This window comes from Ranitomeya variabilis, chromosome 4, assembly GCF_051348905.1.
Source record: "Ranitomeya variabilis isolate aRanVar5 chromosome 4, aRanVar5.hap1, whole genome shotgun sequence".
Taxonomy (NCBI): Eukaryota; Metazoa; Chordata; class Amphibia; order Anura; family Dendrobatidae; genus Ranitomeya; species Ranitomeya variabilis.
The window spans coordinates 738,513,303-738,537,350 of NC_135235.1; the positions used below are offsets into that span (position 1 = coordinate 738,513,303).

The following is a 24,048-nucleotide window of genomic DNA, read 5'->3' on the forward strand; positions in this document are numbered from 1 at the left end:
GACAAGCACATGCAAAGCCTGGACAGGGTGAATGGGAAAAGAAAGTAAAGGGCTTCCTATTGTTAACCCTTAAGTGCCCCCAGACTGCAAGCAGTAGGGTATGTTTCCACGTTCAGGAAACTCTGCGTGTTTGACGCTGCGTTAGAGCCGCAGCGTCAAACACGCAGCGTATAGATGTTACAGCATAGTGGAGGGGATTTCATGAAATCCCATCTCCACTATGCAGTAAAACACACAGGCGGCAGACCCACGTAAACGGACATGAGGCGCGTCTTTTCAGAACGCAGCATGTCTGTTTACAATGCGGCGACGCTCCGTCGCCGTGCCGTAAATGTGCCATAGACTATCATTAGATGCGATAAAATTGCATCTAATGATTAGTCTCATGCGTAGAAACTGCGTAAATGCAGCTTACTACGCATGTCTGCCAGCTCACCTGTCCCGCTGCCGGAAGTCCCTCGTCCACTGCAGTTCTCGCGATAACTTATTGCGAGAACTGCCATGACCGGGACTTATCTCCGGTCACTAGTCTGGTTCTCACAAACAGCTGATCACCTGTTTGCGAGAACGCTGTAGTGTAGGTGATGACTGGAGAGTTATCTCCGGTGATCATCTACCGGCTCTGCTACATCTCCGGCGATCATCTACCGGCTCTGCTACATCTAGATGTCAGGCATCCAGATGTAGCAGAGACGGACTCGTCTACACCTGTGTGGTCATGTTGGTGCGAGCAGGAACGCGCCCCGACGTGAATCATGTAACGTCTTTTGCAGGTTACATGATTCAGTGTTAATCACTATTTACTATTTTCTTGCTACAATATACCTGCTCCGTTACCTGTGCACAGAAATTACCATTCTATTTCTACCGCGCATCTAACACCATTTTTTTATTTTCTATTTATTATACGCTTTTTTCATTTTTTTACTTTTTCCGTATCATTGTGTCATACAATCATTGTTGTCAGTTATACATGGGTTATTCCTCTGGTCTGTTGTGTTCCACGGTGTGATGCAGTGACCCCTGTTACAGCTAGGGGGCGCTGTATGTGCTCTGCAGGACACGCATGGAGGCGTAATGGGGATAGTGAGACAGTGTCCGGCATTGTGGTGAATAGCCGGTATGTATCGCAGAGGAGGAGGTCTTCTGCGCTGTAAGCCTTACTTGGTATGGGGAGCTGCTCCCTGCAATGCAACCCGGAGTATTTTGTCTTTGGTGCACATGAGCACGAAGATGTAATTTAGTGCATCTGGGTCTGGGTTGCGGGTAGCTATGACAGATGGCAGGGTCTGGCTACCCACATACCTCACCTCTGGGTGAGGGTGCTCACTGTACCCCTTTTTCCTGCAGGAACTTCGGGTGTGTGAGGACCTGCAGTGATGTCAGGATCACATGGCCAGCCCATGTGATCCATACCTCACCCGTGGGTGTAGTTACAAGCTACATAATGTGACCAGTGTTTGGTCACATGGTGAGAGTGTTTGGACCTGAATGGTCTGTACTGGAGAAACCGTGGTCATGGACGGTCTGTGCTTGGAAGCTCCTGTGAGGGGACTCTTCCTGGAAGCACCTGAGAGACCGTGGATCTGGACGGTCTATGTTGGGGAAGCTACTGTCCTTCGCTGGGTCTGGACTGACTGAGGTGTGCTGGCCAGACAAGTTGGTGAACCTGGTAAGGCCGTTTCCCCAGAAAGACAGGACTGACAAGGAGTCAGCGTGAGGAGCGGAGCTCCTGGAAGGTAACCCCGACAAGGGGGTGGTAATATACTGTAACTGTATCTGCTATATGAGCTGTGCAGTCACCCATGGCTGGAGAGATACAGGCTTGAATAATGAATGCTTTGTAAAGCCAAATGTGATGAAGTAATGGACTATGTGTAAGCCGGTGATATGCAATCTGGTTTACGGAGCGGTTTATGACGTTTAAATAAACCATATGGTCTGAATTATGTCAGAAAATCGTGCTTTTGTGCTTCAATCCCGGGCCACGCGAGTATTCCCCTCCCCGTTAGTGAGTGCTATCTTACAACGGGCAGATATACACTTCGTGTTGTCATTATCATGTTACCACCTTTTGCTTCCTTTATTTTGTCTTTATTAATAAACAACGTCTTTTTGTACTATATACATTTATTGTTTTTTATTTGTCTATACATTGGACCTCACAGTTCGTTTTTTTTTCTCTCCTTGTTACAGCTTCATTAAATAGTACACGCAAAACGCCAGTGTCAACATCTACAGCGAAGAGACAACTCCGGGATGCTGGCCTTCAGGGCAGAGTGGCAAAGAAAAAGCCATATCTGAGACTGGCTTTGACATGACATTTTTTTTTATCGCTTTTTATTCCGATTTTTGTTAGGCAGAATGAACAAAAATAGACCAAAAAAATGGGGCAAATGATATATGAGCTCTGCCATACGAAAAATTGCAAAAACCAAAAAAGAAATGGACACGAGCGCTACTAAAATACTAGAAAATTTATTGAAAAATGTATTCTAAAAATATGTTCGAACAACAATGACAATTATATATTAAGGATGGAATGAAAAGGAAAAAAGACAACAACCTAGTACCACGTACAGGTGAAGATATTCGCAGGACTAATATACCAGCCACTTCATATTGTATTAAAACTACACATATAGCAAAGAAGACAATATCGGATTAGTATCTCTCAGTAGATAATACAATACTGCATGTAGGCTAAGGGTTCAAAAATATCGTACCGGATCAATGTATAACACTAGATAATGGAAATATATAATGCAAAATGTCTGATCCCGAAGGGGTTTCACAGTAGCAGCTATAGTAAATCAATCCCTCATGGGGGGTACACAATAGAAAGAGCAATTCTCATATACTAGAATTATATACAGCATCTCTCTTATCAATTCACCTTCTTATAGTTACATATGTGCACTAGCAGAGAAATCCAGCGGCTGAAATATCAAAATAGATCATTATATGTGGCCAAAGCATATACACATAGTGAATAGTATAGTGTAAGAAGCCTGCAGCCAAATACACATGGAGGAGATTAAACCCGATGTAGTGGGGAAGAGATAATGAACTGATATATGAACCGACCTGTTCCTGGACGTGGGTAAAGAAGACCCCAACGCGCGTTTCGCACCAATGGCTTCCTCGGGGGGCGTTAAGTCAGGGTAGAGACTGACCAGCTTAAATACCCAGTAATGTATACAGTTCCGGCTGCTGATGGCGCCGCAATGACCGGAAACACAGGAGTCAGCGTCCTACGTCACACGTTCACGCCCACCTCTGACGCGTCAGTAGGGCGTGCCTGAAAATGCGACGCGTACCGGACAGGTATCCATGGCAACCAAGCCATGCTGGCCAGGAGAAGCGCACTCCGCCGGACGGTGAGATGTGAGATATTGTAAGAAGGAAAAAAAAATTTTCGCCAGCAAGTAGATCTATCGGATATAGGACGACAAAACTAAGGGTATACATAAAGTAAAGTGCACATACCTGAAAGAGTGAACAAGTGAAAAGTGAAAAGGCGTGAACCGTGCACTAAAGTAACTGGAAAAAAGGAAAAAAAGGAAGAGAAAAAGCAAAACATGATAAATAAGTGAGCAAAGAAAATATTGCATAATACGTTGCATTTAAAAAGTGCTTATATAGAAATATTTATAGGCTTGAATGATGATGTGTAACCTGGCTTACGGAGCGGTTTATGACGTTTAAATAAACCGTATGGTCTGAATTATGTGAGAAAATCGTGCTTGAATCCCGGGCCAAGCGAGTATTCCCCTCCCCGTTAGTGAGTGCTATCTTACAACGGGCAGATATACTCTTCGTGTTGTCATTATCATGTTATCACCTTTGGCTTCCTTTTTGTGTCTTTATTACCGTATTTTTCGGACTACAAGACGCACTTTCCCCCCCCCAAAAAAGGGAGGAAAATGGGGGGTGCGTCTAATAGTCGCAATGCAGGCTTACCGTGGCGGCAGAGGTGCGGCGGCAGAGGTGTGGCAGCAGAGGTACAGAGATGAGGAGGCGCAGTGAGCGGGGTCCCTTTTCCCGGTGCGGTGATGCAGCAGCCCGGTAAGGCAGCAGAGGCGGGTGAATCCTGATGTTATCGGTGGGCGCGGCCATCTTCCTGAGGCCGCGCGTTCGCAGATGGAGCTCTGCTGCCCGGGGCTTCAGGAAAATGGCCGCGGGATGCCGCGCGTGCGCAGATGGGGATCGCGGCCGCCATTTTCCTGAAGCCCCGGGCAGCAGAGCTCCATCTGCGAACGCGCGGCCTCAGGAAGATGGCCACGCCCACCGATATCAACAGGATTCACCCGGCTCTGCTGCCTTACCGAGCTGCTGCATCACCTCACCGGGACTTTGGACTCTGTATACTCCATCCTTTTGCTTCCCAGGATGGGTGCAGCAAGGTTCAGGAAGGATCTCGTGGGCACATGGACTGGAGATGATGGAGGTAGTGGTGTACATTGTGAAGCGAGTATTCCACAGGCGCTCAGATGTCTGAGTCCTTGCCGCTTCCCGGCGCTCCTCAGCACCGCATGGCACGGCCGGCTCTCCGCCTCCAGCAGGGCTCGCAGCAGTACAGAGGCGCTTTTCCCGCAGTGTCCGGTCATGGCGGCTGTGTCTCGGTAGCGGAGCTCCTCACTTATTACCGGCTTCTGAAATAATTATTGCGCTGAGGAGCACCGGGAAGCGGCAAGGACTCAGACATATGAGCTCCTGTGGAATACTCGCTTCACAATGTACACCACTACCTCCATCATCTCCAGTCCATGTGCCCACGAGATCCTTCCATCACCTCACCGGGGAAAGGGACCCCTCTCACGCCATACCTCTCACTGTGCCTCCTCATCCCAGCACCTCTGTCGGTAACCACTGCTGCCACCCTCCCATGGACACCAGGCCGTGGCGTCGCCCACCTAAGCAGGAAGGGACCCTGCTCAGGTGCACGCCGTACCGCATCACCCCACCTCTGCCACCACCATGCCTCCTGTGACCCTGCTCTGCCACCACCAGCCCTCAGGTAAGATACTGTAAATTCGGACAATAAGACGGACCCCCATCTTATAAAAAATCTTTTTTTCTGCAATTTTCACCCCAAATTTGGGGTGCGCCTTATGGTCCGGTGCGTCTTATAGTCCGAAAAATACGGTAATAAACAACGTCTTTTTGTACTATATACATTTATTGTTTTTTATTCGTCTATACATTGGACCTCACAGTTCGTTTTTTTTTCTCTCCTTGTTACAGCTTCATTAAATAGTACACGCAAAACGCCAGTGTCAACATCTACAGCGAAGAGACAACTCCGGGATGCTGGCCTTCAGGGCAGAGTGGCAAAGAAAAAGCCATATCTGAGACTGGCTTTGACATGACATTTTTTGATCGCTTTTTATTCCGATTTTTGTTAGGCAGAATGAACAAAAAACAGCAATTCCTGAATTTCTTTTGGGGGGACGTTTATACCGTTCCCCGTTTGGTAAAATGGATAAAGCAGTTTTATTCTTCGGGTCAGTACGATTACATTTATTTTTTTTTTATGTTTTGGCGCTTTTATACAATAAAAACTATTTTATAGATAAAATAATTATTTTTGCATCGCTTTATTCTGAGGGCTATAACTTTTTAATTTTTTCGCTGATGACGCTGTATGGCAGCTCACTTTTTGCGGGACAAGATGACGTTTTCAGCGGTACCATTGTTATTTATATCCGTCTTTTTGATCGCGTGTTATTCCACTTTTTGTTTGGCGGTATGATAAAGCATTGTTTTTTGCCTTGTTTTTTATCTATTTTTTTTTACGGTGCTCATTGAAGGCGTTAACTAGCGGGACAGTTTTATAGGTCGGGTCATTATGGACGCAGCAATACTATATATGTGTACTTTTACTGTTTTTTTTTTTTATTATTTACATAAAGAAATGTACCATATTTTTCGGACTATACGCACCGGACCATAAGACGCACCCCAAATTTTCAGAATAGAAATAAGGAAAAAAAAATGTTTCAAATGGGGGTATGTCTTACAGTCCGAATTCAGCTTACCAGTGAAGGGATCGGCACAGGTGGAGGAGTGGTCACAGGAGTCTTTCGGTGGTCCAGGCTGGTGCGTTGGCCTCCAGGAAATCACATCCCAGGCTGGTGCGGTGCTTTGTGCTTGGGCAGGGGTGGAGGCTCTGTGCTCCGGGGTAGTGGCTGTGCTCCGAGGCAGGGGCTGGGCTCCGGGGAAGGGGCTGGGCTCCAGAATAGTGGCTGTGCTCCGGGGCAGGGACTGTGCTGCGGGCAGTGGCTGTGCTGCGGGACTGTGGCAGCGGCTCTTGGGCTCCGACGGCATTTCGTCAAAGCCCGAAGGCCCCCCGCTCATCCATTAATGGCATGTTTCGGTGGCCTCTGGGAACATGGGCGCCAGGAAAATAGCCGCCGTCGTAGCCCCCACGGAGCCCAGAGAGCCGCTGCCACAGCCCCGCAGCACAACCACTGCCCGCAGCACAGCCCCTACCCGCAGCACAGCCACAGCCGCACCAGCATGGGAAGGGAGGCTGCATCGGGACCGCCGCCGCTGCCACTGCTGCATGATTTGCAAGTATATTGCAACTATAAGACGCATCCCCATTTTCCCCTAACATTTTTGGGGAAAAAAGTGCGTCTTGTAGTCCGAAAAATACGGTATTTATTGGGACATCATTGAACAGTATAGTGTCAGATCACTGATCTGACACTTTGCAGAGCACTGACAGGCACTGCAGGGAGGCTTCCCGGTGCCTGCTCTCAGCAGGCACTTGCAAGCCACCTCCTGCAGGACCTGGAAGGATCCCCACGGCCATTTTGGATCCGGGGCCTGCAGGGAGGAGGATGGAGGAGACACTCGGAGCAATGCAATCACCTCGTGTTGCTTCGAGGGTCTCAGGGAAGCACGCAGGGAGCCCCCTCACTGGCGATGCTTCCCTATGCCGACGGAAACCTGCGATCATGTTTGATCACAGTGTGCCGGGGGTTAATGTGCCGAGGGCGGTCTGTGACCATTCCTGGCACATAGTGCCAGATGTCAGCTGTGATAGTCAGCTGACACCCGGCCGCACTCCCCTCATGAGCGTGGCTCATCGGTGATGACATACTATCCAGTCAGTGGTCATATGGGCCCATACCACCTCGACGGGATAGTACGTCTAATGTCAGAAAGGGGATAAGGAAATTATTATTTACTGCCCTCCATTCCCATATGCGTGAAATGCAATGAATAATCATTCCCTTTAGTAGAGAGCACACGTGAATGCCTGGCGACTGCGGCTAACAGCATGTCCGTTATTAAAGGACAATGAATACTCACTGCTCGCCACGCACATAGTCCCAGCGTGGGACCCATCTCCTGCAGGTGTGAATAAATGTATATTACAGCCACTAACCACGCACAGCTTAGAGATGTATCATGGGACATCCTGTTTGAAGTTACTCGGTTTACAGTGAAACTCTGTTGTTATTGTACAGAAATTTACACTTGGCCTCACTGCACATTTAATGTTGTCGACCATAAAAGTGAAGTTTGGCCAGAAAGACTGGACCTGGTCTTGTAGGGACCATATGAGCACATTCAGCAGCACAGGAGGGAGAGAAGGTAGATTCATCCGATAAGATATCAGGGATCTAGGAAGCCAACAGCATCATTACCCTCCGCTTTCTCTTACAGGACCGTCATAATATTTTTCTTCAAGTGATTTTCTAACTTTTCAGCACATTCTACGTACGCTGTCATTTGGCTTTGTAGTTTACAGATCTGGGCAGGTAACAGCGTATCCTAATCCCAGGGGGTAGGTGGATCCTCCAGGTTGTAAGTTCTATAGAAAAGGGCTTTCAATGACCAAAGCTATTTGAACAATTTTGGGTGGAGGAGAATGTTGTGGTCTAGAGGCAAAATGGTGATCATGGTAATACAGCCGGACTACACCACCGATAAAGCAGCCACAGCCGGTGACTGAAGAATCTGTGACTTCTCTGCATTTAGTGGTCACTGCTCACCTGGGTTGTCATATGTAGGAATCTTCTCTTTACACCGCTTATCACCCCTCACATATGTCTCTGTAGTATTAATATGGATCAGATCTTCACCCTGAAACAAATATTGTAAAAGTCACAGACAGATGGAGAAGTCACATCTATGATCAGCTCTAATCCTGCCATCTCCACCGTTCTCATTACACAAGTATAAAACATATAATACTGGGGGATAAAACAAGACTGAGCACAAGACCTTCACAGCCGTCTACACATCATAGGGGAGATCTCATGACTCCTTCTCTCCATCTACCTGATAATCCTGAGGAACATTGGGATCTTCTTGGTTACAGTCCTGTGGAAGAAGAGGACGGGGACATCTCTCTGGTGTGGTCCTCTTACTGGATAGATCTGGAGGAAACACATACAGGGACTGAATTCATTCTTTACATATAGATAATTATAGGCCAAGTGTATTTAGTCCTGTCTATTACCTGGAGATGTGAGGGGCTGGGGAACCACCATCATGACGTCCTTGTACAGATCTTTGTGTCCTTCTAAATACTCCCACTCCTCCATGGAGAAATAGACGGAGACATCCTGACACCTTATGGGAACCTGACACATACAATAATACTGTCATCCCCCGATCCCTTCACAGCATCTATAATATAATGCTAGGAGCTTCACTCTGTCCAAGGACTTTATAGACTGTGCAAGCACGACGCACCTGTGCAGTCTGGACCCCACAGAATGATGCATCCGGCAGTAGTGTAGCTACAGGGGGGACAAAGGGGGCCATCGCCCCGGGCCATCGCCCCGGGCCTGGAGCTCAGAGGGGGCCCACCCGGAGCTACGCTACTGTAACTGTATTGGTGTCCACAGCGCGCCCATACAGTTACATTCTGAGGCAAAGCAGGGAGAATCGATATCCCTGCTCTGCCACCCGGTCGCTATGGGCCCCTGAGCAGGCAGGCCCCTGGCCTGTCATCGCAGGGTCAGCTGTATCAGCATCTAGCTGATGCAGCTGACCACATTGATGAGGGAAGGAGCGCTACGCTCCTTCTCCCATCATCCCCTGTCAGCGTCTGACGTCACCGAAGCTGACAATGACAAGGGGGCGTGATGACGTCACTGTCCGGCACCCACGGTCCGGAGATGAGAGGTAGCAGCGCAGGAACCAGTAAGAAGAGAGGTGAGTATTTATTGTTTTTCTTTATGGGGGCTGCCTTATATTACTGGGTCTACCTGTTGGGGGGTGCTGCCTTATACTGTAGTACAGAGTCTGCTTGTGGGGGGTGCTGCCTTATACTACAGAGTCTGCCTGTGGGGGGGTGCTGCCTTCTACTGCAGAGTCTGCCTGTGAGGGGGTGCTGCCTTCTACTGCAGAGTCTGCCTGTGGGGGGCTGCCTTATACTACAGAGTCTGCCTATGGGGGCTGCCTTATGCTATAGAGACAGAATGGGGGCGCAGAATGGGTACAGCACATGACAGAATGGGGGCGCAGGATGGGAGCAGCACATGACAGAATGGGGTTGCAGAATTGGAGTAGCACATACCAGGATGGGGGTCAGCACATACCAGAATTGGGAGCAGGGAGCAGCGCAAGAACCAGGAAGAGGAGAGGTGAGGATTTATTGTTTTTCTTTATGGGGCTGCCTTATATTACTACCCTTCTACCTGTTGGAGGGTGCTGCCTTCTACTACAGTCTGCCTGTGGGGGGGTGCTGCCTTATAATACAGGGTCTGCCTGTGGGGGGGTGCTGCCTTATACTGCAGAGTCTGCCTATGGGGGCTGCGTTATACTACAGAGTTTACCTATGGGGGCTGCCTTATGCTATAGAGACAGAATGGGGAGGAGAATGGGTGCAGAACATGACAGAATGGGGTTGCAGAATTGGAGTTGCACATACCAGGATGGAGTCAGCACATACCAGAATTGGGGCACAGGATGGGAGCACATGACAGGATGAGGGCAGAAGAAAGAGAGTAGCACTTGAAAAATTGAAGGAGCACAAAACAGGATGAGGGCGCAGGATGGGGGCTGCACATGACAGGAAGGGGGCGTAAGATGGTAGCACATGACAAGATTAGGGCGCAGGATGGAAGCAGCACATACCAGGATGAAGACCATATATCAATATAAATGCTCGCCACCTGGGCGTAGAACGGGTTCAATAGCTAGTTACTCTATAATGTCCCAGCATTCCCAGCAGTGTCACCTCTCTAGTCAGCAGCTCAATCATCTTGTAGGTGAGTTCAAGGATCTTCTTGTCATTGATGTTCTCATGTATGAGGGGGTAAGGTGGAGGCCCTGTGATTGGGCTCAGGGGTCTTCCGCATCCCTCAGACACAGGGTCCTGACAGCGCTCACTAGAGGTCTTCACTACTGTGTAATCCTGGTTATGGAGAGACACATGAATAAATCTCACTACAGACATTTCCAGAGTCCTCACCCCTCCAGTTCTGTCCATCTGTTATTCCCATAGATAAGAATGATGTAATGTGACATCATCAGAATCTCTCACCTCTCCAGTAAGCCGGAAGAGGATCTCTAGGGTGAGGTGTAATATCCTCTCCGCCATCTTGTCTCTGTCCATATCAATGATTGATGGGTAAATCAGGAACATTTTCTTTTGTAGAAGATCTTCACTGAGAGGATCCGATATTGTAGAGATCTGAATGAGAAGAAGATGAGATAATGTAACATCATAAAATCCTGTGTAATAATACAATTACTGGAGATAATAAGGGAAACATATGAGGAGATTTATTATTTTACAGTATTTAGTTTTCTTCTTTACATCTACTAATAAAACCTATATATTTAGGCCACAGACAACAAGCAGTTTCTTCCTCGGAGTCGGCAGCTGAATACGTTCCTCATAGACTCATCTTCCATAACATAGATGTACACCGCAGGGACGGCACAGGTGCAGGTATAACAAAATCCCCAGCAGTTTAACCACTTGCTGCTGTCAAAAGCAAACAAAGCATGTAAGAACAGGGTGGGACTGGCCTGGGGGGATATCGGTAAAATCCCTAGTGGGCTCCTGATGAGAGAGTGAGACATCTCCATTCCCTGACAGCTCCTGCAGTGAGCATCGCGTCCTTCTTAGGCGTGTGGCGCTGGCAGCAGGATATCCTCTGAGGGTAGGTCTATGGCTGCTTCACTCTCCGGCTCCTCTTCTCATGCTGTATACGATGTATTTTATATGGGAGACTTTGCAGACTTCTTGAAATTCATTGCTCTGGGGGTGGAGATTAGCGATGTTGGAGGTGGAGCTTACCATTTAGTAACCACTACTCTATGTGCAGGATGCATCGTGGTGGAATGAAGACAGGATCGAATGAGGTAATTAAGCAATAATGGGACTTCATGTTTAGAACGTGTTTGTGCTGTGTTTATTCTGTACTGTATTTTTTTGTGTTAACTGGACTTGTTTCATGTGTGCTGCTTGTGTGCATGGTACTAGTGTGACGTGTGTGCATGGTGCTTGTGTGACGTGTGCGCATGGTGCTTGTGTGACGTGTGCGCATGGTGCTTGTGTGACGTGTGCGCATGGTGCTTGTGTGACGTGTGCGCATGGTGCTTGTGTGACGTGTGCGCATGGTGCTTGTGTGACGTGTGCGCATGGTGCTTGTGTGACGTGTGCGCATGGTGCTTGTGTGACGTGTGCGCATGGTGTTGTGTGATGTGTGTGCATGGTGCTTGTGTGACGTGTGTGCATGGTGCTGTGTGACGTGTGTTCAACAGACGGTGGCATTATGGACGCAGTCAACATACTGCGCGGGCACCCGGCCAAAAAAACCCTGGACGGGACCTGCATGTGCACAGTCATGTGGATGGATTCTGCCTCAGTGTAGGAGCGCTGTGATGGAGTAGGCCTGCAACGGGGACAAGGGGTCTCCTCTACATCTAGAGCAGTGTTTCCCAAACTCCAGTCATCGTGGTCCCCAACACATCATGTTTTTAGAATCTCCTTAGGATTTCACAGGGGACAGAACCTGTGGCCATTTCTGGTGCATTAATAATAGTTCCATCATCGGCGCAATACTAAGGGAATCCTGAAAACATGAGGTGTCGGGGGCGTGAGGACTGGAGTTTGGGAAACACTGCTCTAGAGGAAAGAAGGTTTCATCATAATCACTAATGAAGATTCTTTACTGTAAGAGCAGCGAGACTAAGAAACTCTCGGCCACATGATGTTGTAATGGTCGATTCACTACTAAAATTCATATGGGGGCCTGAATGTCGCTCCTGAAAAATATTATATTACAGGTTACGTGCACTAGATTCTATGATGTGATGTTGATCCAGGGAACTGGTCCGATTGCCGTATGTGTGGTCGGGAGAAATTTCTCCCCTAATATGGAGCTAGTAGTGTATGCCCCAGGGGTTTGCCTTCCTGTGGATCAACATCTTAGGCCAGAGTCACACTAAATGTATGAAAAATCGGTCCGAGTTTCCCTGCCGAGAGTCGCAGGAGTGTAATCCGAGTGTAATGCGACTACAATCTGATTTTCCCACCTAGCATCCGATTAGATTATAATGCGATATGAACATGAGCTTTTACATACAGCAATTCTCTATGTCATTTACACATCGTTTTCAAAGGAAATATTAATGAAACACACACACACACACACACACACACACACACACACACACATACAGTATATGTATGTATGTGTATATATATATATATATATATATATATATATATATATATATATATATATATATATATATTAGAAAGATAAGAAGAAAAGCTGGCAATTCATGTGCCACGTACAGTAATATCACAGCATGACAGTTTAGAATAGAATAGATATAAACACATAGAATATATAGATATATACAGTATATATGTCAGTGACACACATCTATCTATGTATATACAGCTCTAGCAAAAATTAAGAGACCACTGCAAAATGTTCAGTTTGTCTGATTTTTCTCTTTATAGGTATATTTTTGAGTAAAATGTAAATTGTTCTTTCATTCTATAAACTACTGACAACATGTCTCCGAAGTTCCAAGCAATACATTTTGTATTCATTTTCTGAAAATGAGAAATGGTAAAAATAACAAAAAATGCATTGCTTGCAGACCTCAAATAATGCAAAAAAAAAACAAGTTCATAATCATTTAGAAACAACAATATTAGTGTTTTAACGCAGGAAGAGTCCAGAAATCAATATTTGGTGGAATAACCATGATTTTTAATAACAGCTTTCATGCGTCTTGGAATGCTTTCCACCAGTCTTTCACACTGCTTTTGGGTGACCTTATACCACTCCTGGTACAAAAATGTAATCAGTTCTTCTTTGTTTGATGGCTTGTGACTATCAATCTTCCTCTTGATTACATTCCAAAGGTATTCAATGGGGTTCAGATCTGGAGATTGGGCTGGCCATGACAGGGATTTGATGTGGTGGTTCTTCATCCACACCTTGATTGACCTAGCTGTGTGGCATGGCACATTGTCCTGCTGGAAAACCAGTCCTCAGAGGTGGGAAACATTGCCTGAGCAGAAGGAATCAACCGCTTTTCCAGGATAACCTTGTAAGTGGCTTGATTCATATGTCCGTCGCAAAGAACAACCTACCCAATTCCAGCCTTGCTGAAGCTTCCTCAGATCATCACCTCCTCCAAATTTCACAATGGGTGCAAAAACACTGTGGCTTGCACACCTCTCCAGGTCTCCGTCTAACCATTAGATGACCAGGTGTTTGGCAAAACTGAAAATTAGACTCATCAGAGAAGATTACCTTGCTCCAGTCTTCTATGGTCCAATCCTTGTGGTCTTTGGCAAACTTCAGCCTGGCTCTCCTTTGCTTCTCATTGATGAATGGCTTTTTACTAGCTTTACATGATTTGAGGCCTTCATCTAGGAGCCTGTTACGAATTGTTCTTGCCATGCACTTCACCATGGCTGCCATTTGCCATTCCTTTGGTAGGTCACTTTATGTCATCCTGCGGTTGCTGAGTGACATTCGAATAAGGTGACGGTCATCCCTGTCAATGGAAAGTCGTTTTCGCCCTCTGCCGGTCTGTAGCTTTGTTGTCCCCAATGTCTGCTGCTTGACCTTGTTGTAATGGACTGCTGTATTAAAAATTTTAAGGATGGAGGCAACATGATGCTCACTGTGTCCCTCTGCTAGTAAAGCCATAATTGAGCCCTTCTTTTCCTCACTTAATACTTTTCTTTTCAACTTCCTATTACTTTTGGGATATTACTGGCACTTGTTTTGCTATTCAGCTTGTCCTATTGCAAGAGGATTGTTAACACCACAGCAGGTTTTTTATACTTGCCTTCATTAAATAAGATTTGGTTCAGGTGATGACCTAATCAGAAGCACATTAAGTAGAATGAGGTGTACTCTGCTTGGAATTCAACTGACACTGGAATGGAATGGCTATTAGACATGTAGAGAAACTGATTTTTATAAAACTCTGCAGTGGTCTCTTAATTTTTTCCAGAGCTGTATATTATATAGATAGATAGGTAGAAGAAAAGCTGGCAATTCATGTGCCGTGTACTGTAAAATCACTGCAGGATAGAAGAGATGGATTACATACAGTAAATACGTATAGAATAGGTAGATATATAGATGTCAGTGACAAATACAATTAGCACAGTGGGTGTGAAAATTACTGTACATGTATTTAATTAGGGAAAAAATGGCGTGGCCTCCTGCTCAATTTTCGTAACCAGCACCCTGAAACAAATATTGTAAAAGTCACAGACAGATGGAGAAGTCACATCTATGATCAGCTCTAACCCTGCCATCTCCACCGTTCTCATTACACAAATATAAAACATATAATACTGGATAACACTGGATCTCATCTTCACCCGCCTCTGCTCCCTATCTAAGCTCTCTAACTCACCTCTTCCACTCTCTGACCACAACCTTCTCACATTCTCTTCCCTCTCCACTCCTTGTCTACAATCCCCACCCCACAAACTTGCACACCCTCGCAGAAATCTTAAACACCTTGATCTACACTCACTTTCTGAATCCCTCCTCCCTCTCACAGACATAAGCTCCCTACACAATGCGGATGACGCCGCAGCTCTATACAACACCACAATAGCTGTAGCCTTGGAATCGGTTGCCCCTCTCACACATACCAAGGCTCACAAAATCAACAGACAGCCCTGGCACACCCGCCTGACCAAAGAACTGAAGCGAGCTTCCAGGGCTGCAGAGTGGAGATGGAAAAGATCCCACTCCAACGAGCACTTCATCGCATTCAAACAGTCCCTCACTACTTTCAAGACCACACTCGCCACAGCAAATCAAACCTACTTCTCATCTCTTATTTCCTCCCTGTCCCACAACCCCAAACAGTTATTCAACACCTTCAATTCTCTCCTCCGCCCCCCAGTGCCTCCTCCCTCCCCACTCATCTCTGCTGAAGACTTTGCCTCATTTTTCAAGCAGAAGATTGAGAACATCAGAGACAGTTTCAGTCGACAACCACCAGAACCCTTCCTCCCAACTATCCAGCCCTCCACCTCCAAAACCAACTTCTCCACCATTACAGAAGACAGACTCTCCACTCTACTCTCAAGATCGCATCTCACCACCTGTGCACTTGATCCGATCCCATCCCACTTCATCCCAAACCTTGCCACAGTCTTCATCCCAACCCTAACCCATCTCTTCAACCTATCACTAACAACTGGTGTTTTCCCCTCAAGCTTTAAACATGCCTCAATCACACCTATACTCAAAAAGCCCTCTCTTGACCCATCCTCTGTATCTAGCTATCGCCCTATATCACTTCTCCCCTATGCCTCAAAACTACTGGAACAACAAGTCCATCTTGAACTGTCCTCCCATCTATCTTCCTGCTCCCTCTTCGACCGCTTTCAATCTGGCTTCCGGTCACACCACTCCACTGAAACTGCCCTAACTAAGGTCACCAATGACCTATTAACCGCCAAGAGCAAGCGGCACTACTCTATCCTCCTCTTCCTGGACCTGTCCTCTGCCTTTGACACAGTAGACCATTCCCTGTTGCTGCAGACCCTCTCATCCCTTGGCATCACAGACTTGGCCCTATCCTGGATCTCGTCATACCTAACTGACCGGACATTCAGCGTCTCCCACTCACACACCACCTCTTCACCTCGCCCCCTATCTGTCGGAGTCCCGCAAGGTTCAGTTCTTGGGCCCCTGCTCTTCTCCATTTACACCTTTGGCCTGGGACAGCTCATAGAATCTCACGGCCTTCAGTATCACCTCTATGCTGATGACACACAGATCTACATCTCTGGACCAGATATCACCACCCTTCTAGCCAGAATCCCTCAATGTCTATCCGCTATTTCATCCTTCTTCTCCGCTAGATTTCTAAAACTTAACATGGACAAAACAGAATTCATCGTCTTTCCCCCATCTCACACGACCTCCCCAACGAACCTATCCATTACAGTAAACGGCTGCCCACTCTCCCCAGTCCCACAAGCCCGCTGTCTTGGGGTAATCCTTGACACTGATCTCTCCTTCAAACCACATATCCAAACCCTTTCCACTTCCTGCCGCCTCCAACTCAAAAATATTTCACGGATCCGTACATTCCTAAACCAAGAATCTGCAAAAACCCTAGTCCATGCCCTCATCATCTCCCGCCTCGACTACTGTAACCTCCTGCTCTGTGGCCTCCCCTCTAACACTCTCGCACCCCTCCAATTTATTCTAAACTCTGCTGCCCGACTAATCCACCTGTCCCCCCGCTATTCCCCAGCCTCTCCCCTCTGTCAATCCCTTCACTGGCTACCCATTACCCAGAGACTCCAGTACAAAAGCCTAACCATGACATACAAAGCCATCCACACCCTGTCTTCTCCATACATCTGTGACCTCGTCTCCCGGTACTTTCCTGCACGCAACCTCCGATCCTCACAAGATCTCCTTCTCTACTCCCCTCTTATCTCCTCTTCACACAATCGCATACAAGATTTCTCTCGTGCATCCCCCCTACTCTGGAACTCTCTACCACAACATATCAGACTCTCGCCTACCATCAAAACCTTCAAAAAGAACCTGAAGACCCACCTCTTCCGACAAGCCTACAACCTGCAGTAACCACCAATCGACCAAACCGCTGCACGACCAGCTCTATCCTCACCTACTGTATCCTCACCCATCCCTTGTAGATTGTGAGCCCTCGCGGGCAGGGTCCTCTCTCCTCCTGTTCCAGTTGTGACTTGTATTGTTCAAGATTATTGTACTTGTTTTTATTATGTACACCCCTCCTCACATGTAAAGCGTTATGGAAAAAAATGGCACAATAATAATAATAATAATAATACTGATGGATAAAACAAGATTGGGCACAAGACCTTCACAGCAGTCAACACATCATAGGGGAGAACTCCTGACTCCTTCTCTCCATCTACCTGATGATCCTGAGGGACATTGGGATCTTCTTGTTTACAGTCCTGTGGAAGAAGAGGACGGGGACATCTCTCTGGTGTGGTCCTCTTACTGGATAGATCTGGAGGAAACACATACAGGGACTGAATTAATTCTTTACATGCAGATAATTATAGGCCGTGTGTATTTAGTCCTGTCTATTACCTGGTGATGTGAGGGGCTGGGGAACCTTGATCATGATGTCCTTGTACACATCTTTGTGTCCTTCTAAATACTCCCACTCCTCCATGGACAAATAGACGGCGACATCCTGACACCTTATAAGAACCTGACACATACAATAATACCATCATCCCCGATCCCTTCACAGCATCTATAATATAATGCTAGGAGCGTTACCCTGTCTGAAGCCTTTATAGCAAGCACAAGTACGACACGCCGGTGCAGTCTGGACCCCACAGAGTGACGTATCCGGCAGTAGCGTAGCTACCGTGGGGGCAAAGGAGGCCATCGCCCCGGGCCCGGTGCTCATAGGGGGCCCACCCGGAGCTACGCTACTGTAACTGTATTGGCTTGCACAGTGCGCCAATACAGTTACATTCTGAGGCAGAGCAGGGAGAATCGATTTCCCTGCTCTGCCACCCGGCCGCTATGGGCCCCTGAGCAAGCGGACCCCCCGCCTGTCATTGCAGGGTCAACTGTATCAGCATCTTAGCTGATACAGCTGACCGCATTGATGAGGGAAGGAGCGCTACGCTTCTTCTCCCATCATCCCCCTGTCAGCGTCTGACGTCACCGACGCTGACACTGACAAGGGGGCGTGATGACATCACTTTCCGGCACCACGGTCCGGAGGTGAGCGGGAGCAGCGCAAGAACCAGGAAGAAGAGAGGTGAGTATTTATTTATTGTTTTTCTTTATGGGGGCTGTCTTATATTACCGGGTGTACCTGTTGGGGGGTGCTGCCTTATACTACAGAGTCTGCCTGTGGGGGGTGCTGCCTTATACTACAGAGTCTGCCTGTGGGGGGTGCTGCCTTATACTACGGCGTCTGCCTGTGGGGGGTGCTGCCTTATAACACAGTGTCTACCTGTGAGGGGGTGCTGCCTTATAACAAAGGGTCTGCCTGTTGGGGGTGGTGCTGCCTTATAGTACAGTCTGCCTGTGAGGAGTGCTGCCTAATACTACAGGGTCGGCCCGTGGGGGGGTGCTGCCTTATAATACAAGGTCCGCCTCTGTGGGGGTGCTGCCTTATACTAGAGTCTGCTTGTGGGGGGGGGTGCTGCCTTTTACTGCAGTCTTCCTGTGAGGGGGTGCTGCCTTATACTACAGAGTCTGACTGTCGGGGGCTGCCTTATACTACAGAGTCTACCTATGGGGGCTGCCTTATGCTATAGAGACAGAATGATGCAGAATGGGTGCAGCACATGACAGAATGGGGGTGCAGGATGGGAACAGCACATGACAGAATGGGGTCGCAGAATTGGAGTAGCACATACCAGGATGGGGTCAGCACATACCAAAATTGGTGCGCAGGATGGGAGCACATGACAGGATGAGGGCACTGGAAGAGAGTAGCAAATGACAAGAAGGAGGCACACAAAACAGGATCACGGCGCAAGATGGGGGCCGCACATGACAGGAAGGGGGTGCAAGATGGTGGCTGCACATGATAGGAAGGGGGCGTAAGATGGTAGCAGCACATGACAAGATTAGGGTGCAGGATGGAAGCAGCACATACCAAGATGGAGACCATATACCAATATAAATGCTCGACACCTGGGCCTAAAATGGGTTCAATAGCTAGTTACTCTATAATGTCCCAGCATTCCCAGCAGTGTCACCTCTCTAGTCAGCAGCTCAATCATCTTGTAGGTGAGTTCTAGGATCTTTTGGTCATTGATGTCCTCATGTATCAGAGGGTGAGATTGAGGCTCCGTGGTTGGGCTCAGGGGTCTTCCCCATCCCTCAGACACAGGGTCCTGACAGTGCTCCTTAGAGGTCTTCTTCACTACTGCGTAATCCTGGTTATGGAGAGACATTAATAAATCTCACTACAGACATTTCCAGAGTCCTCGTCACCTATCCAGTTCTGTCCATCTGTTATTCCCATAGAAAAGAATGATGTAATGTGACGTCATCAGAATCTCTTACCTCTCCAGTAAGCCGGAAGAGGATCTCTAGGGTGAGGTGTAATCTCCTCTCCACCATCTTGTCTCTGTCCATATCCATCTGTGATGGATAAATCATGAAAATTTTCTTATGTAGAAGATCTTCACTAAGAGGATCAGATATTGTAGAGACCTGAATGAGAAGATGAGCCGATGTAACATCATAAAAATCCTCTGTAATAACACAATTACTGGAGATAATAAGGGAAACATATGAGATTTATTATTTTACAATATTTAGTTTTCTTCTTTACATCTACTAATAAAACCTATATATTTTAGGCCACAGACAACAAGCAGTTTCTTCCTCGGAGTCGGCAGCTGAATACGTTCCTCATAGACTCATCTTCCATAATGCTAATTCTCGTCTCAATTACCGACACTGAAATCAGCACCAGAAAACATAGATGTACACCGCATGGACGGCACAGGTGCAGGTATAACAAAAACCCCGGCAGTTTAACTGCCTGCTGCTGTCAAAAGCAAACATGGCATCTAAGAACAGGGTCGGACTGGACTGGCGGGATATCGGTAAAATCCCTAGTGGGCTCTCTTGGTTAGACCATCATTTATTTTTCAACAGGACAATGACAGAAAACAAAAATAAAAAACACACAAAAAAAAGAAAGCCTTCAAAAAGTTGGTACAAGAAGTTGAAGCCAAAAGAAAAGAAAACCATAAAAAACTTTGTACACAACCAAAAAACTTAAAATTTTGATACAGAAGGAAAAAACTTTAACCCCTTTCTGACATATGACGTACTATCCCGTCGAGGTGGGGTGGGCCCGTATGACCACCAACGGGATAGTACGTCATACACGATCGGCCGCGCTCACGGGGGGAGCGCGGCCGATCGCGGCCGGGTGTCAGCTGCCTATCGCAGCTGACATCTGGCACTATGTGCCAGGAGCGGTCACGGACCGCCCCCGGCACATTAACCCCCGGCACACCGCGATCAAATATGATCGCGGTGTGCCGGCGGTATAGGGAAGCATCGTGCAGGGAGGGGGCTCCCTGCAGGCTTCCCTGAGACCCCCGGAGCAACGCGATGTGATCGCGTTGCTCCGAGGGTCTCCTACGTCCTTCCTCGCTGCAGGTCCCGGATCCAAGATGGCCGCGGCATCCGGGTACTGCAGGGAGGGAGGTGGCTTACCGAGTGCCTGCTCAGAGCAGGCGCTGGTAAGCCTGCAGCCCTGCACAGCAGATCGCCGATCTGACAGAGTGCTGTGCACACTGTCAGATCACCGATCTGTAATGTCCCCCCCTGGGACAAAGTAAAAAAAAATAATTTCCACTTGTGTAAAAAAAAAAAAAAAAAAATCCTAAATAAAGAAAAAAAAAATATATATATTATTCCCATAAACACATTTCTTTATCTAAATAAAAAAAACAAACAATAAAAGTACACATGTTTAGTATCGCCGCGTCCGTAACGACCCGACCTATAAAACTGTCCCACTAGTTAACCCCTTCAGTAAACACCGTAAGAAAAAAAAAACAAGGCAAAAAACAACGCTTTATTACCATACCGCGGAAGAAAAAGTGGAATAACACGCGATCAAAAAGACAGATATAAATAACCATGATACCGCTGAAAGCGTCATCTTGTTCCGCAAAAAACAAGCCGCCATACAGCATCATCAGCAAAAAATAAAAAAGTTATAGTCCTGAGAATAAAGCGATACCAAAATAATTATTTTTTCTGTAAAATAGTTTTTATTGTATAAAAGCACCAAAACATAAAAAAATGATATAAATGAGGTATCGCTTTAATCGTACTGACCCGACGAATAAAACTGCTTTATCAATTTTACCAAACGCGGAACGGTATAAACGCCTCCCCCAAAAGAAATTCATGAATAGCTGGTTTTTGATCATTCTGCCTCACAAAAATCGGAATAAAAAGCGATCAAAAAATGTCACGTGCCCGAAAATGTTACCAATAAAAAAGTCAACTCGTCCCGCAAAAAACAAGACCTCACATGACTCTGTGGACTCAAATATGGAAAAAAAATATTTTTTGCAATAAAAAGCGTCTTTCAGTGTGTGACGGCTGCCAATCATAAAAATCCACTAAATAACCCGCTATAAAAGTAAATCAAACCCCCCTTCATCACCCCCTTAGTTAGGGAAAAATAAAAAAAAAATGTATTTATTTCCACTTTCCCATTAGGGCTAGGGTTAGGGTTAGGGCTAGGGTTATGGCTAGGGTTATTGATAGGGTTATTGCTAGGGTTAGGGCTAGGGTTGGGGCTAGGGTTAGGGCTAGGGTTGGGGCTAAAGTTACAGGTTACAGGCTACAGTTAGGGTCGGGGCTAAAGTTAGGGTTAGGATTACATTTATGGTTGGGATTAGGGTTGGGATTAGAATTAGGGGTGTGTCAGGGTTAGTGGTGTGGTTAGGGTTACTGTTGGGATTAGGGTAAGGGGTGTGTTTGGATTAGGGTATCAGTTATAATTGGGGGGTTTCCACTGTTTAGGCACATCAGGGGCTCTCCAAACGGGACATGGCATCCGATCTCAATTCCAGCCAATTCTGCGTTGAAAAAGTAGCACAGTGCTCCTTCCCTTCAGAGCTCTCCCGTGTGCCCAAACAGGGGTTTACCCCAACATATGGGGTATCAGCGTACTCAGGACAAATTGGACAACAACTTTTGGGGTCCAATTTCTCCTGTTACCCTTGGGAAAATACAAAACTGGGGGCTAAAAAATAAGTTTTGTGGGAAAAAAAGGATTTTTTATTTTCACGGCTCTGCGTTGTAAACTGTAGTGAAACACTTGGGGGTTCAAAGTTCTCACAACACATCTAGATAAGTTCCTTGGGAGGTCTAGTTTCCAATATGGGGTCACTTGAGGGGGGTTTGTACTGTTTGGGTACATCAGGGGCTCTGCAAATGCAACGTGACGCCTGCAGACCAATCCATTTAAGTCTGCATTCCAAATGGCGCTCCTTCCCTTCCGAGCTCTGTCATGCGCCCAAACAGTGGTTCCCCCCCACATATGGGGTATCAGCGTACTCAGGACAAATTGGACAACAACTTTTGGGGTCCAATTTATACTGATACCCTTGTGAAAATACAAAACTGGGGGCTAAAAAATCATTTTTGTGAAAAAAAAAAGAATTTTTATTTTCACGGCTCTGCGTTATAAACTGTCGTGAAAAACTTGGGGGTTCAAAGCTCTCAAAACACATCTAGATAAGTTCCTTAGGGGGTCTACTTTCCAAAATGGTGTCACTTGTGGGGGTTTTTCATGTTTAGGCACATCAGGGGCTCTCCAAACGCAACATGGCGTCCCATCTTAATTCCAGTCAATTTTGCATTGAAAAGTAAAATGGCGCTCCTTCCCTTCCGAGCTCTGCCCTGCGCCCAAACAATGGTTTATGCTCACATATGGGGTATCAGCGTACTCAGGATAAATTGCACAACAATTTTTGGGGTCCAATTTCTCCTCTTACCCTTGGGAAAATAAAAAATTGGGGGCGAAAAGATCATTTTTGTGAAAAAATATGATTTTTTATTTTACGGCTCTGCATTATAAACTTCTGTGAAGCACTTGTTGGGTCAAAGTGCTCACCACACATCTAGATAAGTTCCTTAGGGGGTCTACTTTCCAAAATGGTGTCACTTGTGGGGGTTTCAATGTTTAGGCACATCAGGGGCTCTCCAAATGCAACATGGCGTCCCATCTCAATTCCAGTCAATTTTGCATTGAAAAGTCAAATGGCGCTCCTTTCCTTCCGAGCTCTGCCATGCGTCCAAACAGTGGTTTACCCCCACATATGGGGTATCTTCGTACTCAGGACAAATTGTACAACAACTTTTGGGGTCTATTTTCTCCTGATACCCTTGGTAAAATAAAACAAATTGGAGCTGAAATAAATTTTGTGTGAAAAAAAGTTAAAATGTTCATTTTTATTTAAACATTCCAAAAATTCCTGTGAAACACCTGAAGGGTTAATAAACTTCTTGAAAGTGGTTTTGAGTACCTTGAGGGGTGCAGTTTTTAGAATGGTGTCACACTTGGGTATTTTCTATCATATAGACCCCTCAAAATGACTTCAAATGAGATGTGGTCCCTAAAAAAAAATGGTGTTGTAAAAATGAGAAATTTCTGGTCAACTTTTAACCCTTATAACTCCCTAACAAAAAAACATTTTGGTTCCAAAATTGTGCTGATGTAAAGTAGACATGTGGGAAATGTTACTTATTAAGTATTTTCCATGACATATGTCTGTGATTTAAGGGCATAAAAATTCAAAGTTGGAAAATTGCAAAATTTTCGCCAAATATTCGTTTTTTTCACAAATAAACGCAAGTTATATCGAAGAAATTTTACCACTATCATGAAGTACAATATGTCACGAGAAAACAATGTCAGAATCGCCAAGATCCGTTGAAGCATTCCAGAGTTATAACCTCATAAAGGGACAGTGGTCAGAATTGTAAAAATTGGCCCGGTCATTAACGTGCAAACCACCCTTGGGGGTGAAGGGGTTAA

General features: G+C 46.4%; 2 protein-coding genes across 3 annotated transcripts in view; both read right to left on the reverse strand.

Moving 5' to 3' along the window:
* LOC143767100 (uncharacterized) overlaps nt 1–8,787 on the reverse strand; it is a 45,007-nt gene extending 36,220 nt beyond the window's left edge. The window contains exons 1-3 of the mRNA XM_077255122.1: nt 8,716–8,787; nt 8,010–8,100; nt 3,490–3,543 (exon numbers count right to left, since the gene is read on the reverse strand). Coding sequence (XP_077111237.1) covers nt 3,490–3,543; nt 8,010–8,100; nt 8,716–8,787 — 217 coding nt within the window. The remainder of the gene's footprint in view (nt 1–3,489; nt 3,544–8,009; nt 8,101–8,715) is intronic.
* Nucleotides 1–24,048, reverse strand: part of LOC143767993 (uncharacterized) — a 277,579-nt gene that overhangs the window by 238,418 nt on the left and 15,113 nt on the right. The window contains exons 1-6 of one of the 2 annotated variants that reach the window (XM_077256595.1): nt 23,537–23,619; nt 19,533–19,682; nt 19,223–19,402; nt 17,583–17,706; nt 17,345–17,499; nt 10,514–10,663 (exon numbers count right to left, since the gene is read on the reverse strand). In XM_077256595.1, coding sequence (XP_077112710.1) covers nt 10,514–10,663; nt 17,345–17,499; nt 17,583–17,706; nt 19,223–19,402; nt 19,533–19,628 — 705 coding nt within the window. In that variant the 5' untranslated portion in view covers nt 19,629–19,682; nt 23,537–23,619. Of the gene's footprint in view, nt 1–10,513; nt 10,664–17,344; nt 17,500–17,582; nt 17,707–19,222; nt 19,403–19,532; nt 19,683–23,536; nt 23,620–24,048 lie in introns of those variants that run through there. The other variant, XM_077256594.1, reaches the window with a different exon arrangement.